This window comes from Eubalaena glacialis, chromosome 18, assembly GCF_028564815.1.
Source record: "Eubalaena glacialis isolate mEubGla1 chromosome 18, mEubGla1.1.hap2.+ XY, whole genome shotgun sequence".
Classification (NCBI taxonomy): Eukaryota; Metazoa; Chordata; class Mammalia; order Artiodactyla; family Balaenidae; genus Eubalaena; species Eubalaena glacialis.
In genome coordinates, this window is record NC_083733.1 from 36,742,444 (window position 1) to 36,763,060 (window position 20,617).

A 20,617-nucleotide genomic window follows, 5' to 3' on the forward strand; every position below is an offset into this window, starting at 1 on the left:
TCATTGATTTTTGCTATTGTTTCCTTCATTTCTTTTTCATTTATTTCTGACCTGATCTTTATGATTTCTTTCCTTCTGCTCGCTTTGGGATTGTTTTGTTCTTCTTTCTCTAAGTGCTTCAGGTGCAAGGTTAGGTTGTTTATTCGAGATGTTTCCTGTTTCTTGAGGTAGGCTTGTATTGCTATAAACTTCCCTCTTAGCACTGCTTTTGCTGCATCCCATAGGTTTTGGATCGTCGTGTCTCCATTGTCATTTGTTTCTAGGTATTTTTTGATTTCCCCATTGATTTCTTCAGTGATCACTTCGTTATTAAGTAGTGTATTGTGTAGCCTCCATGTGTTTGTATTTTTTACAGATCTTTTCCTGTAATTGATATCTAGTCTCATAGCGTTGTGGTCAGAAAAGATACTTGATACGATTTCAATTTTCCTAAGTTTACCAAGGCTTGATTTGTGACCCAAGATATGATCTATCCTGGAGAATGTTCCATGAGCACTTGAGAAGAATGTGTATTCTGTTGTTTTTCGGTGGAATGTCCTATAAATATCAATTAAGTCCATCTTGTTTAATGTATCATTTAAAGCTTGTGTTTCCTTATTTATTTTCATTTTGGATGATCTGTCCATTGGTGAAAGTAGAGTGTAAAAGTCCCCTACTATGATTGTGTTGCTGTCAATTTCCCCTTTTATGGCTGTTAGTATTTGCCTTATGTATTGAGGTGCTCCTATGTTGGGTGCATAAATATTTACAATTGTTATACCTTCCTCTTGGATCGATCCCTTGATCATTATATAGTGTCCTTCTTTGTTTCTTGTAATAGTCTCTATTTTAAAGTCTATTTTCTCTGATATGAGAATTGCTACTCTAGCTTTCTTTTGATTTCCATTTGCATGGAATATCTTTTTCCATCCCCTCACTTTCAGTCTGTATGTGTCTCTAGGTCTGAAGTGGGTCTCTTGTAGACAGCATATATATGGGTCTTGTTTTTGTATCCATTCAGCCTGTCTGTGTCTTTTGGTGGGAGCATTTAATCCATTTACATTTAAGGTAATTATCGATATGTATGTTCCTATTCCCATTTTCTTAAATGTTTTGGGTTTGTTATTGTAGGTGTTTTCCTTCTCTTGTGTTTCTTGCCTAGAGAAGTTCCTTTAGCATTTGTTGTGAAGCTGGTTTGGTGGTGCTGAACTCTCTCAGCTTTTGCTTGTCTGTAAAGGTTTTAATTTCTCCATCAAATCTGAATGAGATCCTTGCTGGGTAGATTAATCTTGGTTGTAGGTTTTTCTCCTTCATCACTTTAAGTATATCCTGCCACTCCCTTCTGGCTTGCAGAGTTTCTGCTGAAAGATCAGCTGTTAACCTGATGGGGATTCCCTTGTGTGTTATTTGTTGTTTTTCCCTTGCTGCTTTTAATATTTGTTCTTTATATTTAATTTTTGAGAGTTTGATTAATATGTGTCTTGGCATGTTTCTCCTTGGATTTATCCTGTATGGGACTCTCTGTGCTTCCAGGACTTGATTAACTATTTCCTTTCCCATATTAGGGAAGTTTTCAACTATAATCTCTTCAAATATTTTCTCAGTCCCTTTCTTTTTCTCTTCTTCTTCTGGGACCCCTATAATTCGAATGTTGGTGCGTTTAATGTTGTCCCAGAGGTCTCTGAGACTGTCCTCAGTTCTTTTCATTCTTTTTTCTTTATCCTGCTCTGCAGTACTTATTTCCACCATTCTATCTTCCAGGTCACTTATCCGTTCTTCTGCCTCAGTTATTCTGCTATTGATCCCATCTAGAGTATTTTTAATTTCATTTATTGTGTTTTTCATCATTGCTTGGTTCCTCTTTAGTTCTTCTAGGTCCTTGTTAAATGTTTCTTGCATTTTGTCTATTCTATTTCCAAGATTTTGGATCATCCTTACTATCATTATTCTGAATTCTTTTTCAGGTAGACTACCTATTTCCTCTTCATTTGTTAGGTCTGGTGTGTTTTGACCCTGCTCCTTCATCTGCTGTGTGTTTTTCTGTCGTCTCATTTTGCTTATCTTACTGTGTTTGGGGTCTCCTTTTCACAGGCTGCAGGTTCGTAGTTCCTGTTGTTTTTGGTATCTGTCTCCAGTGGCTAAGGTTGGTTCAGTGGGTTGTGTAGGCTTCCTGGTGGAGGGAACTAGTGCCTGTGTTCTGGTGGATGAGGCTGGATCTTGTCTTTCTGGTGGGCACATCCACCTCTGGTGGTGTGTTTTGGGGTGTCTGTGGCCTTATTATGATTTTAGGCAGCCTCTCTGCTAATGGATGGGGCTGTGTTCCTGTTTTGCTAGTTGTTTGGCATAGGGTGTCCAGAGCTGTAGCTTGCTGGTCGTTGAGTGAAGCTGGGTCTTGATGTTGAGATGGAGATCTCTAAGAGATTTTCGCTGTTTGGTATTACGTGGAGCTGGGAGGTCTCTTGTGGACCAGTGTCCTGAAGTTGGCTCTCCCACCTCAGAGACACAGCCCTGATGCCTGGCTGGAGCACCAAGAGCCTTTCATCCACACGGCTCAGAGTAAAAGGGAGAAAAAATAGAAAGAAAGAAAGAAAGAAAGAGGATAAAATATAGTGAAGTAAAATAAAGCTATTATAAAGCAAAGCTATACAGACAAAATCTCACCCAGAAGCATATACATATACACTCAAAAAAAAAAGGAAAAGGGGAAAAATTAATATATCCTGCTCCCAAAGTCCACCTCCTGAATTTGGGGTGATTCGTTGTCTATGCAGGTATTCAACAGATGCAGGCACATCAAGTTGTTTGTGAAGTTTTAATCCGCTGGTTCTGAGGCTGCTGGGAGAGATTTCCCTTTCTCTTCTTTGTTCGCACAGCTCCCGGGGTTCAGCTTTGGATTTGGAGCTGCCTCTGCCTGTAGGTCGCTTGAGGGCATCTGTTCCCCGCCCAGACAGAACGGGGTTAAAGGAGCAGCTGCTTCGGGGGCTCTGGCTCACTCAGGCGGGGGGAGGGAGGGATACGGATGCGGGGCGAGCCTGCGGCGGCAGAAGCCGGCGTGACGTTGCACCACCCCGAGGCGCGCCGTGCATTCTCCTGGGGAAGTTGTCCCCCGATCACGGGAGCCTGGCCGTGGCGGGCTGCACCGGCTCCCGGGAGGGGCGGTGTGGAGAGTGACCTGTGCTCGCACACAGGCTTTTTGGTGGCGGCAGCAGCAGCCTTAGCGTCTCATGCCCGTCTCTGGGGTCCGCGCTGATAACCGCGGCTCGCCCCCATCTCTGGGGTCCGCGCTGATTAGCCGCGACTTGCCCCCGTCTCTGGGGTCCGTGCTGATAGCCGCGGCTCGCGCCCGTCTCTGGAGCTCGTTTAGGCGGCGCTCTGAATCCCCTCTTCTCGCGCGCCGCGAAACAAATAGGCAAGAAAAAGTCTCTTGCCTCTTGGGCAGCTGCAGACTTTTTCCCGGACTCCCTCCCGGCTAGCTGTGGTGCGCTAACCCCTTCAGGCTGTGTTCACGCCGTCAACCCCAGTCCTCTCCCTGCGATCCGACCGAAGCCCGAGCCTCAGCTCCCAGCCCCCGCCCGCCCAGGCGGGTGAGCAGACAAGCCTCTCGGGCTGGTGAGTGCAGGTCTGCACCGCTCCTCTGTGCGGGAATCTCTCCACTTTTCCCTCTGCTCCCCTGTTGCTGTGGGATCCGCGCTGATAGCCGCGGCTCGCGCCCGTCTCTGGAGCTCGTTTACGCGGCGCTCTGAATCCCCTCTCCTCGCGCACCAGGAAACAAAGAGGGAAGAAAAAGTCTCTTGCCTCTTCGGCAGCTGCAGACTTTTTCCCGGACTCCCTCCCGGCTAGCTGTGGTGCACTAACCCCTTCAGGTTGTGTTCACGCCGCCAACCCCAGTCCTCTCCCTGCGATCCGACCAAAGCCCGAGCCTCAGCTCCCAGCCCCTGCCCGCCCCGGCGGGTGAGCAGAGAAGCCTCTCGGGCTGGTGAGTGCTGCTCGTCGCCGAGCCTCTGTGCGGGAATCTCTCCGCTTTGCCCTCCGCACCCCTGTGGCTGCGCTCTCCTCCGTGGCTCTGAAGCTTCCCCCTTCTGCCACCCGCAGTCTCCGCCCACGAAGGGGCTTCCTAGTGCGTGGAAACCTTTTCTCCTTCACGGCTCCCTCCCACAGGTGCAGGTCCCGTCCCTATTCTTTTGTCTCTGTTATTTCTTTTTTCTTTCGCCCTACCCAAGTACGTGGGGAGTTTCTTGCCTTTTGAGAGGTCTGACGTTTTCTGCCAGCGTTCAGTGGGTGTTCTGTAGGAGCAGTTCCACGTGTAGATGTATTTCTAATGTATCTGTGGGAAGGAAGGTGATCTCCGCGTCTTACTCTTCCGCCATCTTCTTCTCCCTCCTGTGTTTTTTTAATTCATTTTCAGCATATAATCACAAATTTGTTGGGAACATGAGAAACTCTTCTGAAATGACTTTATGTCAAACTTGTCATAGAATCTAGCCTGAGTCTGATTATTTTGTATGTAATTAAAAATATTTTAATGCTTAGTATTTAAAGAACTGATGAATAAATGGCACATCTTAAAGAGAAGTGAACCAATGATTATTAAATTGGACTTAACTGAAATTATTTTAAGCATTTCTAACCTTGTGTAGTATGAAAGAAAAACATGACATGAATGCTTGGTATTGAATTACCATACAACAAATGCTAAATATAACTTTACAATGTATATTAATATTTTCCTATTATCATAACCCTATATTATGGGGTTTTAGTTAAAGTAATACAATCAAGTTGTAGGAATACTGCTTGGTTTGGTTTTTAGTGTCTTGTTTAGGTTATAGATGAGGCCCAGTATGTGCTAAAAAGAATGTAGAAGAAGGTTATTGGGAAGAAGTTACTGTTTGTAGAACCCTTTGCATAGAGAAAATTTTCTTCTGTTGAATGCTTATTCTTTTTTCCAGAATCCACCTACCAATAACAAATTAGTCAATTGTTCCTTTCCACTTTCCAAACACTTCACAACTAAATTCACAGGTGAACCTTGTTTGCTGTCTACTCAATTGGATACTGTGTTGACAATTAAGTTAGACTTAATTAGCCTTTAATTGCTCTTCGGAGATGACATATCTATGCTTCCATATTGGACTGGAACATAGTACTGTGAAAAAAATAGCAAATTCTAACTAGAAGTAGAGAAGAATAGGAGATGCTACTTGAGACTACGATTCAGTTCAGCCAGTATTTGGGAACCAGGTCCTGGTTAGGCATTGTAGATACAAATATCTATGAGTCAGGGTACTTAGGATACACTCTCAGAGAAATAGTTTCTCAAGTAACTATAAGGCAAACCAAAGTGCTATTAGTAGAGAAAAGTAGAATAGTGAAACAGTGAGAGAGGAGTAAAGGCCTCTTGGAGGAAGCTGATTTAAGTAGGGCCTTGATAAATAGGAATGCCTTTGACGCTGGAGTGTTTTTCACTGGTGAGGAATTGTGGGGAAATGATTTTATTTAAACTTGCTCTTCTTTCTGTAGTTCCTAATAGTTTACCAGTATGACCTTCCTGGTTTTGACAAATGCACTATGGTTATATTAGATGTTAACATTAGGAGTAACTAAATGAAAGATATGTGAAAACTTAGTACTATTGGTTTTTTTAATGAGATAAAATTTGTATAACATTATTAAAATTAACCATCATTGTGTACACTTTAGTGAGATTTAGAACATTTACAACATTGTGCAACCATCACCTAGTTCCAGTGACTTTTCGTCTCTCCGAAAGGAAACCCTGTACCCACTAAGCAGACACTCTCCCTTTCCCCTCTACCCCTGCACTTGGTAACCACTAATCTTCTTTCTGTCTCTAGGATTTTCCTATTATGGGTATTTCATATAAATGAAATCATACAAGATGTGACCTTTTGAGTCTGGCTTCTTTCACATAGCATAATGTTTTAAAGATTCATCCATATTGTATCATGTATCAGTACTCCAGTTATTTTTATGACTGAATAATATTTTCATTTTATGGGTATATGACATATTGTTTATTCATTCATCCATTGGTAGATATTTGGGTTATTGTGAATAGTGCTGCTAAGAGCATTCATGTACCAGTATTTGTTTGAATACCTGTTTTCAATTCTTTTTTTTTCTTTTTTTTTTTAACATCTTTATTGGAGTATAATTGCTTTACAATGTTGTATTAGTTTTTGCTGTATATAACAAGGTGCATCAGCTATACATATACATATATCCCCATATCCCCTCCCTTTTGCGTCTCCCTCCCACCGTCCCTATCCCACCCCTCTAGGTGGTCACAAAGCACCCAGCTGATCTCCCCGTGCAATGCAGCTGCTTCCCACTAGCTATCTATTTTACATTTGGTAGTGTATATATATGTCAATGCTACTGTCTCATTTTGTCCCAGCTTACCCTTCCCCCTCCCTGTGTCCTCAAGTCCATTCTCTACCTCTGCGTCTTTATTCCTGTCCTGCCCCTGGATTCATTAGAACCATTTTTTTTTTTTATTTTAGATTCCATATATATGCATTAGCATATGGTATTTGTTTTTCTCTTTCTGACTTACTTCACTCTGTATGACAGACTCTAGGTCCATCCACCTCACTACAAATAACTCAATTTCTTTTCTTCTTATGGCTGAGTAATATTCCATTGCATATATGTGCCACAACTTCTTTATCCATTCATCTGTGAGAGGACACTTAGGTTGCTTCCATGTCCTGGCTATTGTAAATAGTGCAGCAGTGAACGTTGTGGTACCTGTCTCTTTTTGAATTATGTTTTTCTCAGGGTATATGCCCAGTAGTGGGATTGCTGGGTCATATGGTAGTTCTATTTTTAGTTTTATAAGGAGCCTCCATACTGTTCTCCATAGTGGCTGTATCAATTTACATTCCCACCAACAGTGCAAGAGGGTTCCCTTTTCTCCACACCCTCTCCAGCATTTATTGTTTGTAGATTTTTTGATGATGGCTATTCTGACCCACGTGAGGTGATACCTCATTGTAGTTTTGATTTCCATTTCTCTAATGATTAGTGATGTTGAGCATCCATTCATGTGTTTGTTGGTAATCTGTATATCTTCTTTGGAGAAATGTCTATTTAGATCTTCTGCCCATTCTTGGATTGGGTTGTTTGTTTTTTTGATATTGAGCTGCATGAGCTGCTTGTATATTTTGGAGATTAATCCTTTGTCAGTTGCTTCGTTTGCAAATATTTTCTCCCATTCTGAGGGTTGGCTTTTTGTCTTGTTTATGGTTTCCTTTGCTGTGCAAAAGCTTATAAGTTTCATTAGGTCCCATTTGTTTATTTTTGTTTTTATTTCCATTACTCTAAGAGATGGGTCAAAAAAGATCTTGCTATGATTTATGTCAAAGAGTGTTCTTCCTATGTTTTCCTCCAAGAGTTTTATAGTGTCCGGTCTTACATTTAGTTCTCTAATCCATTTGAGTTTATTTTTGTGTATGGTGTTAGGGAGTGTTCTAATTTCATTCTTTTACATGTAGCTGTCCAGTTTTCCAGCACCACTTATTGAAGAGGCTGTCTTTTCTCCATTGTATATTCTTGCCTCCTTTATCAAAGATAAGGTGACCATATGTGTGTGGGTTTATCTCCTGTGAAATTTTTTGTTCTAGTTCTGTGAAAAATGCCATTGGTAGTTTGATAGGGATTGCATTGAATCTGTAGATTGCTTTGGGTAGTATAGTCATTTTCACAGTGTTGATTCTTCCAATCTAAGAACATGGTATATCTCTCCATCTGTTTGTATTATCTTTAATTTCTTTCATCAGTGTCATAGTTTTCTGCATACAGGTCTTTTGTCTCCTTAGGTAGGTTTATTCCTAGGTATTTTATTCTTTTTGTTGTAATGGTAAATGGGAGTGTTTCATTAATTTCTCTTTCAGGTTTTTCATCATTAGTGTATATCAATGCAAGAGACTTCTGTGCATTAATTTTGTATCCTGCTACTTTACCAAATTCATTGATTAGCTCTAGTAGTTTTCTGGTAGAGTCTTTAGCATTCTCTATGTATAGTATCATGTCATCTGCAAACTGTGTTTTTCAATTCTTATTGGTATATACCTAGGTATAGAAATGCAGGGTCATATGGCAATTCATTGTTTGGCTTTTGGAAGAATTACCAACTGTTTTCCATAGCTAATGCACCATTTTATATTCCCATCAGCAATATACAAGAGTTCTATTTCTTTTAGCAGTCTGAGACATCTGTGTTAATTTTTGGCATATGGTATGAGGTAGGGGTCTAAATTCATTCTTTTGCATGGCTGAAAACTTTGGAATTAATATTTATAAAAGGTAATCATTCTCCACAGTCTCGGGAAAATATCACCCATGATAATATTAAGTTATTTTTCTTACACTTAACGAATTAAAGATATAAATATAAGGGCTAAAACTATAAAACTCTTAGAAGAAAGCATAGGGGTAAATTTTCATAACCTTGGATTTGGAAATGGATTCTTAGATCTGACACCAAAAGAAAAAAGCAGCACAAAAAAAATTAGAACTGGATTTATCAAATTAAAAGCTTCTACACAGCACAGGACACTATCCAGAAACTGAAAAGGCTGTACAGAATGGGAGAAAATATTGGCAAATCGTGCATCAGGTAAAGATCTAGGATCTAGTCTATATAAAGAACTCTTACAACTCAAAGCAATAAATAATCCAGTTTAAAAATAGGCAAAGAATTTGAGTAGACATTTCTCCAAAGATATACAGGTAGCCAACAAGCACGTGAAAACATGCTCAACATCATTAGACATCAGGAAAATATAAATCAAAACCACAAGAACCCTTCAGGAAGTAGCTATAATAAAACAAAGGGACAGTAATAAGTGTTCACAATGGAATGGAGGTATTGAAATACCCATACATTGCTAGTGAGAATGTCTGATGATGAAGCCACTTTGGAAAACAGTTTGACAGTTCTTCAGAAAGTCAAATATAGAGTTACCATGTGGCCCAGCAATTCTGCTCCTAGGTATATACACAGAAGAATCAAAAACATATGTGTATTTCCACATAAAAACTTGTACATGAATATTCATAACAGCATTTATTTGTAATAGCCAAAAGTGGAAACAAGTCAAATGTGCATCAACAGTTGAACAGATTAACAAAAAATACTGCCATGTAATTATATCTTATTCAGGGATAAAAAAGACTGAAGTAGTGACACATGCTACAATATGGATGAACCTGAAAATATTACTCCAAGTGAAAGAAACCAGGCACAGAAGGCCACATGTTATATGATTCCATATATATGAAACGTCCAAACTAGGGAAATCCATAGAGCCAGAAAGCAAATTAGTGTTTGCCAGAGGCTTGATGGAGGGGAGAATGAGAAGTTACTAATGAATACAGAGTTTCATTTTGAGGTGATGAAAATATTGTGAAATTAGATAGTGGTGATGGCTGCACACTGTGAATATACAAAAACCACTAAATTGTACACTCTGAAAGAGTGAATTTTAAGAGTATGTGACATAGCTAAGAATAAATGAGTTTTTAAAATATCTTGCACGCAGATATTTTTGTTTTAAAACAGTGCTCATTTGATGTTTGCCTTAAGAAAAAAATTTTTCTTTTAGGAATTTATCATGGCATCCTGCATTGACCATTAAAAGTAAAATGCGAATTCCACATTCTCATGCATTCATTGATCTGACTGAAGATTTTACAGCAGGTGAGTTGCACATAAATGTAAAGTATTTCTTTTAGGCTGCCAAAGAATGATGAGATTTTTACTGTTTTCCTAGTAATCATTTGCTATTGAATTGAACGTTAAGACCAAAATGTTAAAAGGTTATAAGGAAGTTAGTGATATCGGAAAAATGTAAAAAGTACTGGATGCAATAAATAAGTCTTTAGTTATTGTTTTTGCTGTTTCTTAACCACATCAAAATTTGGATTATTGACTAATAAATGCTGTAAATTTAATTATAAGAAAAATATTTAGCTTATGTATTAAAGAATTTCAAAGACTTTAAAAAATTTTTATTATGGAAAATTTTAAATATAGAAAAGTAGGCAGAATAGTATGATATATGCACATTTAATCATCACCCAGCTTCAACAATAATCAGTATGTGGCCAATCTTGTTTCATCTGTATAACCACCCATGAGCCCCTCCCACCCCGATAATTTTATAGGAATTCCCAAACATTGTATCATTTCACTTATAAATATTTCAATCTGTATCTCTAAATGATACAGACTTTTTTATTTTTAACAACCTCAAGATCATTTTCAAACATTAAAAAATTTAACAATATTCTCTTAATGTCAAATACTTATTCACTATTCAAAATGCCCCAATTCTCTCCTAAATGTTTCTGTCAAATTAGGAGCTAAATGAGGTACATACATACGAAGAAAAAACACCTGTCTTACAGAATTTCTCAAAGTGTGGATTTTGCTGATAGTGTCCCCATGATGTTAATATGTGACTCTGTCCCCTGTATTTCCTCTAAGCCAGTGATTAGATTTAAGCAGCTATTGATGATCATTGTGAAGTCCACTATTTCAAAAGGATTTACAAAATCATAGCACCCTATATCTATCACTCCTCAGCATATATTATCAGCTGGAATTTTCTATTTAGAACAAACAAAAAAAAGGAACATCTATTATTATCTTTTTAGTCACCCGAAGTATAGTTGAGACAGGCAGGTTAAATGCTTAAATTTCCTTCCTTCTCATTTTTTTTCCAGTGTTTTTTAATGTGGTAAAATACACGTAATGTAAAATTTCCATTGTGACCATTTTTAAGTGTGTGGTTCAGTAGTATTAAATACATCCATAGTATTGACCATCCAGCTCTTTTCATCTTGTAAAACTGAAACTCTACACCCATTAAACAGTAACTCCTCATTCATCCCTTCCCCCCAGCTTGTGGCAACCACTGTTCTACTTTGCTTTTTGACCACTAAAAGTACTTTGAATAAGTGAAATCATACAGTGTGTGTTATTTTTAACTGGCTTATTTCACTTAGCATAATATCCTTAAAATTCATCCATGTTGTAGCGTATGTCAGAATTTTCTTCCTTTTTAAAGCTGAATTGTACATATCCACATTTTGCTCAGCTTCCACATTTTAGCTATTGTGAATAATGTTGCTGTGAACATTGATGTACAAACATCTCTTAGAGATCCTGCTTTCAGTTCTTTTGGGTATATATTCAGAAGTGAAATTGCTGGTTCATATGATAATTTTGTGTTTAATTTTTTGAGGAATGGCCATCACAGCAGCTTTATCGTTTTACATTCCCACCAACAGTGTACAAAGGTTCCAGTTTCTCCACATACTTGCCAATATTTGTTATTTTCTTTTTTTTTTCATAGTAGTCATTCTAATAGGTATAATGTGGTATCTCATTGTAGTGTGGGTTTGTTCTGTTTTTTGGTTTTTTTGCCACTCCACGTGGCTTGCGGGATCTTAGTTCCCAAACAGGGATTGAGGGATTGAACCCGGCCCCAACAGTGAAAGCACTGAGTCCTAACCACTGGACTGCCAGGGAATTCCCTCACTGTAGTTCTGATTTGCATTTTTCCTAGTGATTAGTGATGTCGAGCACCTTTTCATGTCCTTATTGGCTATTTGCATATCTTTTTTGGAGAAGTGTGTACTTAAGTCCTGTGCCCATTTTTCAATTGGGTTGTTTCTTTGGTGTTGTTGAGTTTTAGTTAGTCTCTGTTCAGAATATTGCTCCCTTATCAGATACATGATTTACAAATATTTTCTCTCATTCTGTGGGATACCTTTTTACTCTGTTGATAGTGTCTTTGTATGCAAAAAAATTTTTAATTTCATGAAGTCCAGTTTTTCTGTTGTTTCTTTGTTGCCTGTGCCTTTGGTGTCCTATCCAGAAGATCATTGCCAGGTGCACTGTCATGAAGCTTTTGCCCTATATTTTCTCTTGAGAGTTTTATACTTTTATCCCTTACATTTAGAGCTTTGATCCATTTTGAGTTAATTTATATAGTGTTAGATAAGGGTCCAGCTTCATTACTTGCATGGATATCCAGTTTTCCTAGCACCATTTATTTTTTTTTAATATTTATTTATTTTATTTATTTTTTTGGCTGTGTCGGGTCTTCGTTGCGGTGCGCAGGCTTCTCTCTAGTTGTGGCATGAGGATTTTCTCTCTGTAGTTGTGGTGCGCAGGCTGCAGAGCGTGTGGGCTCTGTAGTTTGTGGCACTCGGGCTCTCTTGTTGAGGCTCTCGAGCTCAGTAGTTGTGGCGTGCAGGCTTAGTTGCCCTGCGGCATGTGGGATCTTAGTTCCCTGACCAGGGATTGAATCCATATCCCCTGCATTGGAAAGCAGATTCTTTACCACTGAACCACCAGGGAAGTCCCATAGCACCATTTATTAAAAAGACTTGCCATTTCCCCACTGAATGGTCTTACCACCCTTGTCAAAATTCATTTGACCGTATACTCAAGGGTTTATTTCTGGGTTCTCTGTTATTTCACTGACCTATATGTCTGTCTTTATGCTAGTACCTCACTGGGGGTTTTTTTGGGTTTTTTTAAACTTTTTATTTTATATTGGAGTATAGCCAATTATGTTGTGATAGTTGCAGGTGCACAGCAAAGCAACTCAGCCATACATATACATGTATCCATTCTCCCCCCCAGACTCCCCTCCCATCCAGGCTGCCACATAACATTGAGGAGAGTTCCCTGTAGTACTATACTGGTTTGATTACTATAGCTTTGGAATATGTTTAGTAATTGGGAAGTGTGAGTCCTCCAACTTTGTTCTTTTTCAACATTGTTTTGACTGTTTTAGGAGGTCCCTTGAGATTCTATATGAATTTTAGGACAGGTTTTTCAGTATCTATAAAAAGTGCCATTGGGATTTTGGTAAGGATTGTTCTGAATCTATAGGTCACTTTGGGTAGTATTGACATCTTAACAATATTGTCTTTCAGTCCATGAACATGCAATGTGTTTTCCTTTATTTGTCTTCTTAATGATTTCTTTCAACAATGTTTTATAGTTTTTAATTATATAAGTCTTTCACCTCCTTGGTTAAGTTAATTCCTAAGTATTTTATTCATTTTGATTCTATTGTAAATGAAATGTTTTCTTAATTTCCTTTGTGGATTTTTCATTGTAAGTGTTTAGAAATGCAGCTGATTTTTGCATGTTAATTTGTATCCTGCTACTTTTCTGAATTCATTTATTAATCTGAACAGGTTTTTTTTTTTGGTAGAATCTTTAGGGTTTTCTACAAATAAGATCATATCATCTATGAACAGAGATAATTTTACTTTTTTCTTTCTAACTTGGATGCTTTTCATTTCTTTTTCTTATTCCTCCCTTTTTTTTTTACCAGTTTTCAAACGCTTCTAATCAGCTTTTGCAATTACATTTTTATATAGTATACTAATTGCAAATGAGTAAAGCATGCCTGGTGGTTGTTAAAGGTAATAAAACTTCCTTCCTTTAAAAGTATTTTATGAGTTTACATTCCCACCAACAGTGCAAGAGGGTTCCCTTTTCTCCCCACCCTCTCCAGCATTTATTGTTTCTAGATTTTTTGATGATGGCCAATCTGACTGGTGTGAGATGATATCTCATTGTAGTTTTGACTTGCATTTCTCTAATGATTAATGATGTTGAGCATTCTTTCATATGTTTGTTGGCAATCTCTGTATCTTCTTTGGAGAAATGTCTATTTAGGTCTTCTGCCCATTTTTGGATTGGGTTGTTTGTTTTTTTGATATTGAGCTGCATGAGCTGCTTGTAAATTTTGCAGATTAATCCTTTGTCAGTTGCTTCACTTGCAAATATTTTCTCCCATTCTGAGGGTTGTCTTTTCGTCTTGTTTATGGTTTCCTTTGATGTGCAAAAGCTTTGAAGTTTCATTAGGTCCCATTTGTTTATTTTTGTTTTGATTTCCATTTCTCTAGGAGGTGGGTTAAAAAGGATCTTGCTGTGATTTATGTCATAGAGTGTTCAGCCTATGTTTTCCTCTAAGAGTTTGATGGTGTCTGGCCTTACATTTAGGTCTTTAATCCATTTTGAGTTTATTTTTGTGTATGGTGTTAGGGAGTGTTCTAATTTTATACTTTTACATGTACCTGTCCAGTTTTCCCAGCACCACTTATTGAGGAGGCTGTCTTTTATCCACTGTATATTCTTGCCTCCTTTATCAAAGATAAGGTGACCATATGTGGGTGGGTTTATCTCTGGGCTTTCTATCCTGTTCCACTGATATATATTTCTGTTTTTGTGCCAGTACCATACTGTCTTTGATTACTGTAGCTTTGTAGTATAATCTGAAGTCAGGGAGCCTGATTCCTCCAGCTCCATTTTTCATTCTCAAGATTGCTTTAACTATGGAGAACAGTATGGAGGTTCCTTAAAAAACTAAAAATAGAACTACCATATAACCCAGCAATCCCACTACTGGGCATATACCCTGAGAAAACCATAATTCAAAAAGAGTCATGTACCAAAATGTTCATTGCAGCTCTATTTACAATAGCCAGGACATGGAAGCAACCTAAGTGTCCATCAACAGATGAATGGATAAAGAAGATGTGGCACATATATGCAATGGAATATTACTCAGCCATAAAAAGAAAAGAAATTGAGTTATTTGTAGTGAGGTGGATGGACCTAGAGTCTGTCATACAGAGTGAAGTAAGTCAGAAAGAGAAAAACAAATACCGTATGCTAACATATATATGGAATCTAGGAAAAAAAAAAAAAAGGTCATGAAGAACCTAGGGGCAAGATGGGAATAAAGACACAGACCTACTAGCGAATGGACTTGAGGATATGGGGAGGGGGAAGGGTAAGCTGTGACAAAGTGAGAGAGTGGCATGGACATATATACGCTGCCAAACGTAAAATTAGATAGCTAGTGGGAAGCAGCCGCATAGCACAGGGAGATCAGCTCAGTGCTTTGTGACCACCTAGAGGGGTAGGATAGGGTGGGAGGGAGGGAGACGCAAGAGGGAAGAGATGTGGGTACATATGTATATGTATAACTGATTCACTTTGTTATAAAGCAGAAACTACCACACCATTGTAAAGCAATTATACTCCAATAAAGATGTTTAAAAAATAAATTAATTAAATTAAATTTTAAAAAAATTAAATTAAATTAAAAGTATTTTATGCTTTAACTCCTAAAATTTCTTGAAAAACAGGTAGCAAATAATATTTTATAATTCAAACTTTTTATTAATTCTGGATGATTATGAGTTTTATTACTAAAGCATTTTCATTATTAAGATACAATTTGCAAAGTTAAGAAAATTTTAGTGTTGAAATTTACTTTGGATTTTACTGGTTTAAAACAAACCAGGCCACAAATTGAGCCTTTTGCCCAGTGAGTTTTTTATGGTTCTGAGAGTTTAGGTTCCTGAGTGTGGATTCAGATTGGAAAGAGGAGAGTTTAAGAAAAGATCAGTTACTTTGAGTGTGGCATACCGGTATGCTAAATCATGTGAAAACACAAAAATAAAGTTTTTAGTACGTTGTCCTGAAAGTTGTCTTAAAACCTTGTTTTTCAAGATAAGGATATTCTATAGTTAAAGGCTCATTTTCTGTTATTTCATTCCATTTATTTTATTTATTTTTAACATCTTTATTGGAGTATAATTGCTTTACAGTGGTATGTTAGTTTCTGCTTTATAACAAAGTGAATCAGCTATACATATACATATATCCCCATATCTCCTCCCTCTTGCGTCTCCCTCCCACCCTCCCTTTCCCACCCCTCTAGGTGGTCACAAAGCACCGAGCTGATCTCCCTGTGCTATGCGGCTGCTTCCCACTAGCTATCTATTTTACATTTGGTAGTATTTATAAGTCCATGCCACTCTCTCACTTCGTCCCAGCTTACCCTTCCCCCTCCCCGTGTCCTCAAGTCCATTTTCTACATCTGCGTCTTTATTCCTGTCCTGTCCCTAGGTTCTGCATAACCGTATTTTGTTTTTTTTTTTTAGATTGCATATATATGTGTTAGCATACAGTATTTGTTTTTCTCTTTCTGACTTATTTCACTCTGTATGACAGACTCTAGGTCCATCCACCTCAGTACAAATAGCTCAATTTCGTTTCTTTTCATGGCTGAGTAATATTCCATTGTATATATGTACCACATCTTCTTTATCCATTCATCTGTCGATGGACATCATTCCATTTATATTTGCACACATACACACACACACTCACAGACAGACTTTTGTTTTTTACAATTCCTTTTTGAAGAAAGGTTTATTTTATGTATGAGGTTTTAGAAACTTAGTTTCTTTCAGTTCAGTAATATTAGATTTCCTTAATCAACACCAACTCTACCTTTAAGGAATTTTTTTTTATGAAAGAGGAAGTGATTATTGTCAGAGGTTGGAAAATATATCCAAAGAGATATCTCAGTAGATTTTACGCTTTATTTAAAAATGACATGAATACAACTCATCCCATTACAACAATTGGAAAATCCAAAAGTAAATATGTATAAATTGCTTAAAGCATACTTTTACTTATTGAAATACTGTTGAACTTCAATAATTTATTCAAAAAAGCTGTGGCTGGACGGGGGATGTGAACATAGATATGTGATTTCAGGATGTATTCTTCAAAGAAATAACACCAAAACATTTTCATTTCTGTTTTACTCTCCCATCCTAAAGTCAATATCCAAGAGTGAGGAATGAAAGGGAGTACTGGTGGAAATGCTGGCCTTAAGTACAGCTGTGAAATAGGTGAAACCTATCTTGAGGTCCCTTCATCTGTACTGTTCTTGGTCTCTCTCACCCTCTTGGGGCTCTGGTGACATTACTCTCTTTCCTTCAGCCAGCTGATGCTCTCAAACTGACCCCCAATTGCCCTGAATTTTCCACAAAGTTAATTTCATCCCTTGCAGTAAACTTTTCCCTTATGATTTATCCCAACAAAAGTTTTGCAGGGTATCTGCCTAGCCCAAGTGATAAACCAGTGAAAACAAGGTAAAGGTTCGCTGCTGCAGATTTTCCCTGGCCAAATAGGACATGCATTTCAAAAGAGGCCTTGAATCCCATAAGCACTGAGTAATATAAAAATTATCAGCACTTTATCAGAGTCAGTGGGAAAATATTTTGTGATGGGCAGTTTTCTCCACTGCCCCTTAAATCAGACCTCCTAGATGACTACAGTGCTACATGGTTTCCACATAGAACTAAGGTAGACAGGATGGACCCTACTATTTAAAAGCCCTCCTAACTGGGTCTTGGTCCTTATCTGTTGCTTCTTCAGCGCATTCATCCTGCACATTCTGAGTGACCACCTTCAAGCACTAAGGGCCAGGCCACTCCCCCATCAAAAACCTTCCCTGGTCCCCATTACTTACCAGATGATTTCTAAACTTCTGTCTTCTAGATGTCCTGTGGACTGGGCCTGTCCTGCTTTTCTGGTCTCTTGTTTGATTGTACCCTAGATGAGCTGGAGTTGTTTTGTTTTGGTTTGTTTGTTTTAGATTGCACATATAAGAGAGATCATATGGGTATTTGTCTTTCTCTGTCTGACTTATTTCACTTAGCATGGAAAATGCCATTAAGATATTTTTTGTACTTTTATGTCTTTGCACTTAAATCTTTGATCCAGTTGGATTTTCTTGTTGATATTTTTGTTATATCTTTAGATACATGTCCCTCTGTATTGATAGCCTCGGAGGGTTCCTAATTCAGCAGCACAGGCCTCCTTATAATTCCTACCTTGCTATTGAGGAATTAGTTCCTGAACTTATTGTTTACCTGTGTCCTGCCTTATGCAGCATGTGGGTCATCAAAACCTTCTTATAGGTTTGCCATAAATAAAAGGAACAGTGAATCATTGATCATTTAAATAAGAGATTTATTATATTTAAATAAAAGAAGACTCACTTTAAAAGGAATATCATAAATAGTGACATTAAAATTTTAACAAATTATAACATAGGTATACACAGGAAACATAACCTCTTTGTTTTCTAAAATCAGGGCTCTATGCCTTGGGCAGGTATTGGAGAAATGGAATTTAAACTTCTCAATTAAAATTATGTATCTTGGTCTCTTAAGGGTTTTAATTTATTGGTTAAATTTTCAGGTTTTCTGGATATTAACCCATTTCTCTTCTCCTAGCAAAAATGGCAACTGGGTGAGCCTAAGGATAGGCTTATATGTCCTCAGGGAATTGGAAGAAGATGTCTTTCTTTGTATCTGCTCTGAGGTTCTTACACAACCATATTGATGGCCCTTGTGTATTAAGTGCCCTGCTGGTATTTGGCAGCTGGGGACCTCCTGATCTCTTCTCCTTGCTCAATCAGAGCCTCACAGTCTTCCCTGGCTGACTTGATCCTGCCTTGAATCTGATCCTGTTTTAATGGATTCCTCTGAAGCTCCACCTCTTCCATCCAGCCCTCTGACTTGGATTGTCCACTGTTCATCCTCTACCATGGAATTCATTTGCCTTGTACCATAGTAGTAGCCCTTGGAAGATCCGTTGGCCCTCAGCTTGGCTACTGTTGATATTCACCACAGGGAGTCTTAAGTCCCTTTGCCACACATGAAAATGAAGGGAAGTTTGAGAATACTAGGTTACACCCTCCATGCTCTGTTTTTGTTCTGTGAGGATAACCCCTGTGCATAGCTATCATCTCAAAAGACAGGCTCCTCCCTGAATTCCAGTAGCAGGGTCCTGGTCTTCCTTTGTACTCTGCTTTCCTTTCAACTTCATCATTGTTATCCCCCTCGAGGTTGAACCCTCACATTGAGAGTGGTCAGGGAAACTGGCCTTGACTCTACTCTGTCTTCCTGCAATCTCTGACTCCTCCTCTTTACCCCAAGCCTTCTCATTGCTTCCCTAGGTAGCCAACATCCAGACTTGAGTTCTTTCTACCTGTGACTTAAAGTAAAATTTGTTCAGATCCTTAGATTTTTCTTTTAATATGTAAACAGAATTCTGGGGATTTAGATATCTGTTTTCATTTTCAACAAAGTCTGACTTTAAATACTTTTTTCTGGATAGAGACTCAAAAACTGCCATTTTTGGAAATCAAAAGCTGAATATTATCTCTTTTTTGCAGTCCTGCTGTAATAACCCTAATCTTTTCCTAGGCCAACAGTTCTCTAAGTGTGGTCTGGGTATCCCTGAGGATCCCAAAGACCCCTTTGGAGGGTCCATGAGGTCAAAATAATTTTCGTAAAAACCATAAGACATTATTTGCCTTTTCACTCTTTTCACTGTCATTCTTGCTCTCATTCTCTCACAAGTGTACAATAGAGTTTTACAGAAATTTAAAAACATATAATGACCCATCGTTCTGACGTCTTGTATGGGTGCTTATGTATTCTTATGTTTTAAAATTTTTTAAGTTTTAATGTAGTAAATTATATCAATATTATATCAATAGATATAGCTCACATAGACAAAACCTCTTTGGGGTCCTCAGTAATTTTTAAGAGTTTAAAGAGATCTTGACACCAAAAAGCTTGAGTACTGCTGCCCGAAGTAAATGGATGCTTCTAGCTAACTGGGGTCACTGTACAAAGTAATGAGAAAGAGTAATGTAATATCCTTTATACATACATACATTTATCAAGCAAAGATAAGATATTGGCTGTGACAACTCAGATAGATTATAACAATTTCTCTAAGCATTCCCCCACCCCTCTTTCTTGTTCCTGCCAAATAATTATCATAGTCCTAGCATCTGACACACAGCCAAATGTAGGAACTTAGAGGCTAATCTACTGGTGAGGTGTTCAGTTCCTTCAGATAGGTTCTCAGAAGCAGAATTGCTGAATCATATGGTAGTTGTATTTTTAATTTTTGAGGAACCTCCATATTTTCCATGGTGGCTATACCAATTTATAATCTTACCAGGAGTGCCCAAGGGTTCCCTTTTCTCCACATCTCCAGTAGCATTTGTTATCTGTCTTTTTTTTTTTAATATATAAATTTATTTTATTTTTTATTTATTTCTGGCTGTGTTGGGTCTTCGTAGCTACGCAAGGACTTTCTCTAGTTGCAGCGAGCAGGGGCTACTCTTCGTTGCAGTGCGCGGACTTCTTATTGTGGTGGCTTCTCTTGTTGCAGAGCATGGGCTCTAGGCACACAGGCTTCAGCAGTTGTGGCATGTGGGCTTCATTAGTTGTGGCTCAAGGGCTCTAGAGCGCAGGCTCAGTAGTTGTGGCACCCGGGCTTAGTTGCTTCGCGGCATGTGGGATCTTCCCGCACCAGGGATCGAACCCGTGTCCCCTGCATTGGCAGGCAGATTCTTAACCACTGCACCACCAGGGTAGTCCCTTTTTGATGCTACCCATTCTAACAGGTGTGAGGTGACATCTCGTTGTAATTTTGATTTGCATTTCAATGTGACCTGGAAATTTCTTTAATGTCACAAATCCTCTTTCACTAATTCATCAATTTCAATAATTATTTACTGAGCCTCTACTCTGCAAGGCATTATACTAGAAACCAAGGGATCAAAGATGAAAAACAAGATCTCCAGACTCAAGAGCTACAATGGTATGAATCTCAAGGATGTCATTATAGCAAGACATCACTCTATTCATGCTGTATTCAGAAGTTTAAACTTGATTTTTGAGCATACTA

The 20,617-nt window shown here is 38.3% G+C and overlaps 1 protein-coding gene across 3 annotated transcripts in view; it reads left to right on the forward strand.

Annotated features, from left to right (window-relative positions):
- The window catches only part of ITFG1 (integrin alpha FG-GAP repeat containing 1), a 265,097-nt gene that overhangs the window by 24,583 nt on the left and 219,897 nt on the right, over positions 1-20,617 (forward strand). For all 3 annotated transcript variants that reach the window (XR_009698047.1, XM_061174414.1, XM_061174415.1), the window contains exon 6: positions 9,609-9,703. Coding sequence is in view for 2 of the 3 variants with exons in the window: in XM_061174414.1 (XP_061030397.1) it covers positions 9,609-9,703 (95 nt within the window). In the remaining variant the exon portion in view is untranslated. The remainder of the gene's footprint in view (positions 1-9,608; positions 9,704-20,617) is intronic.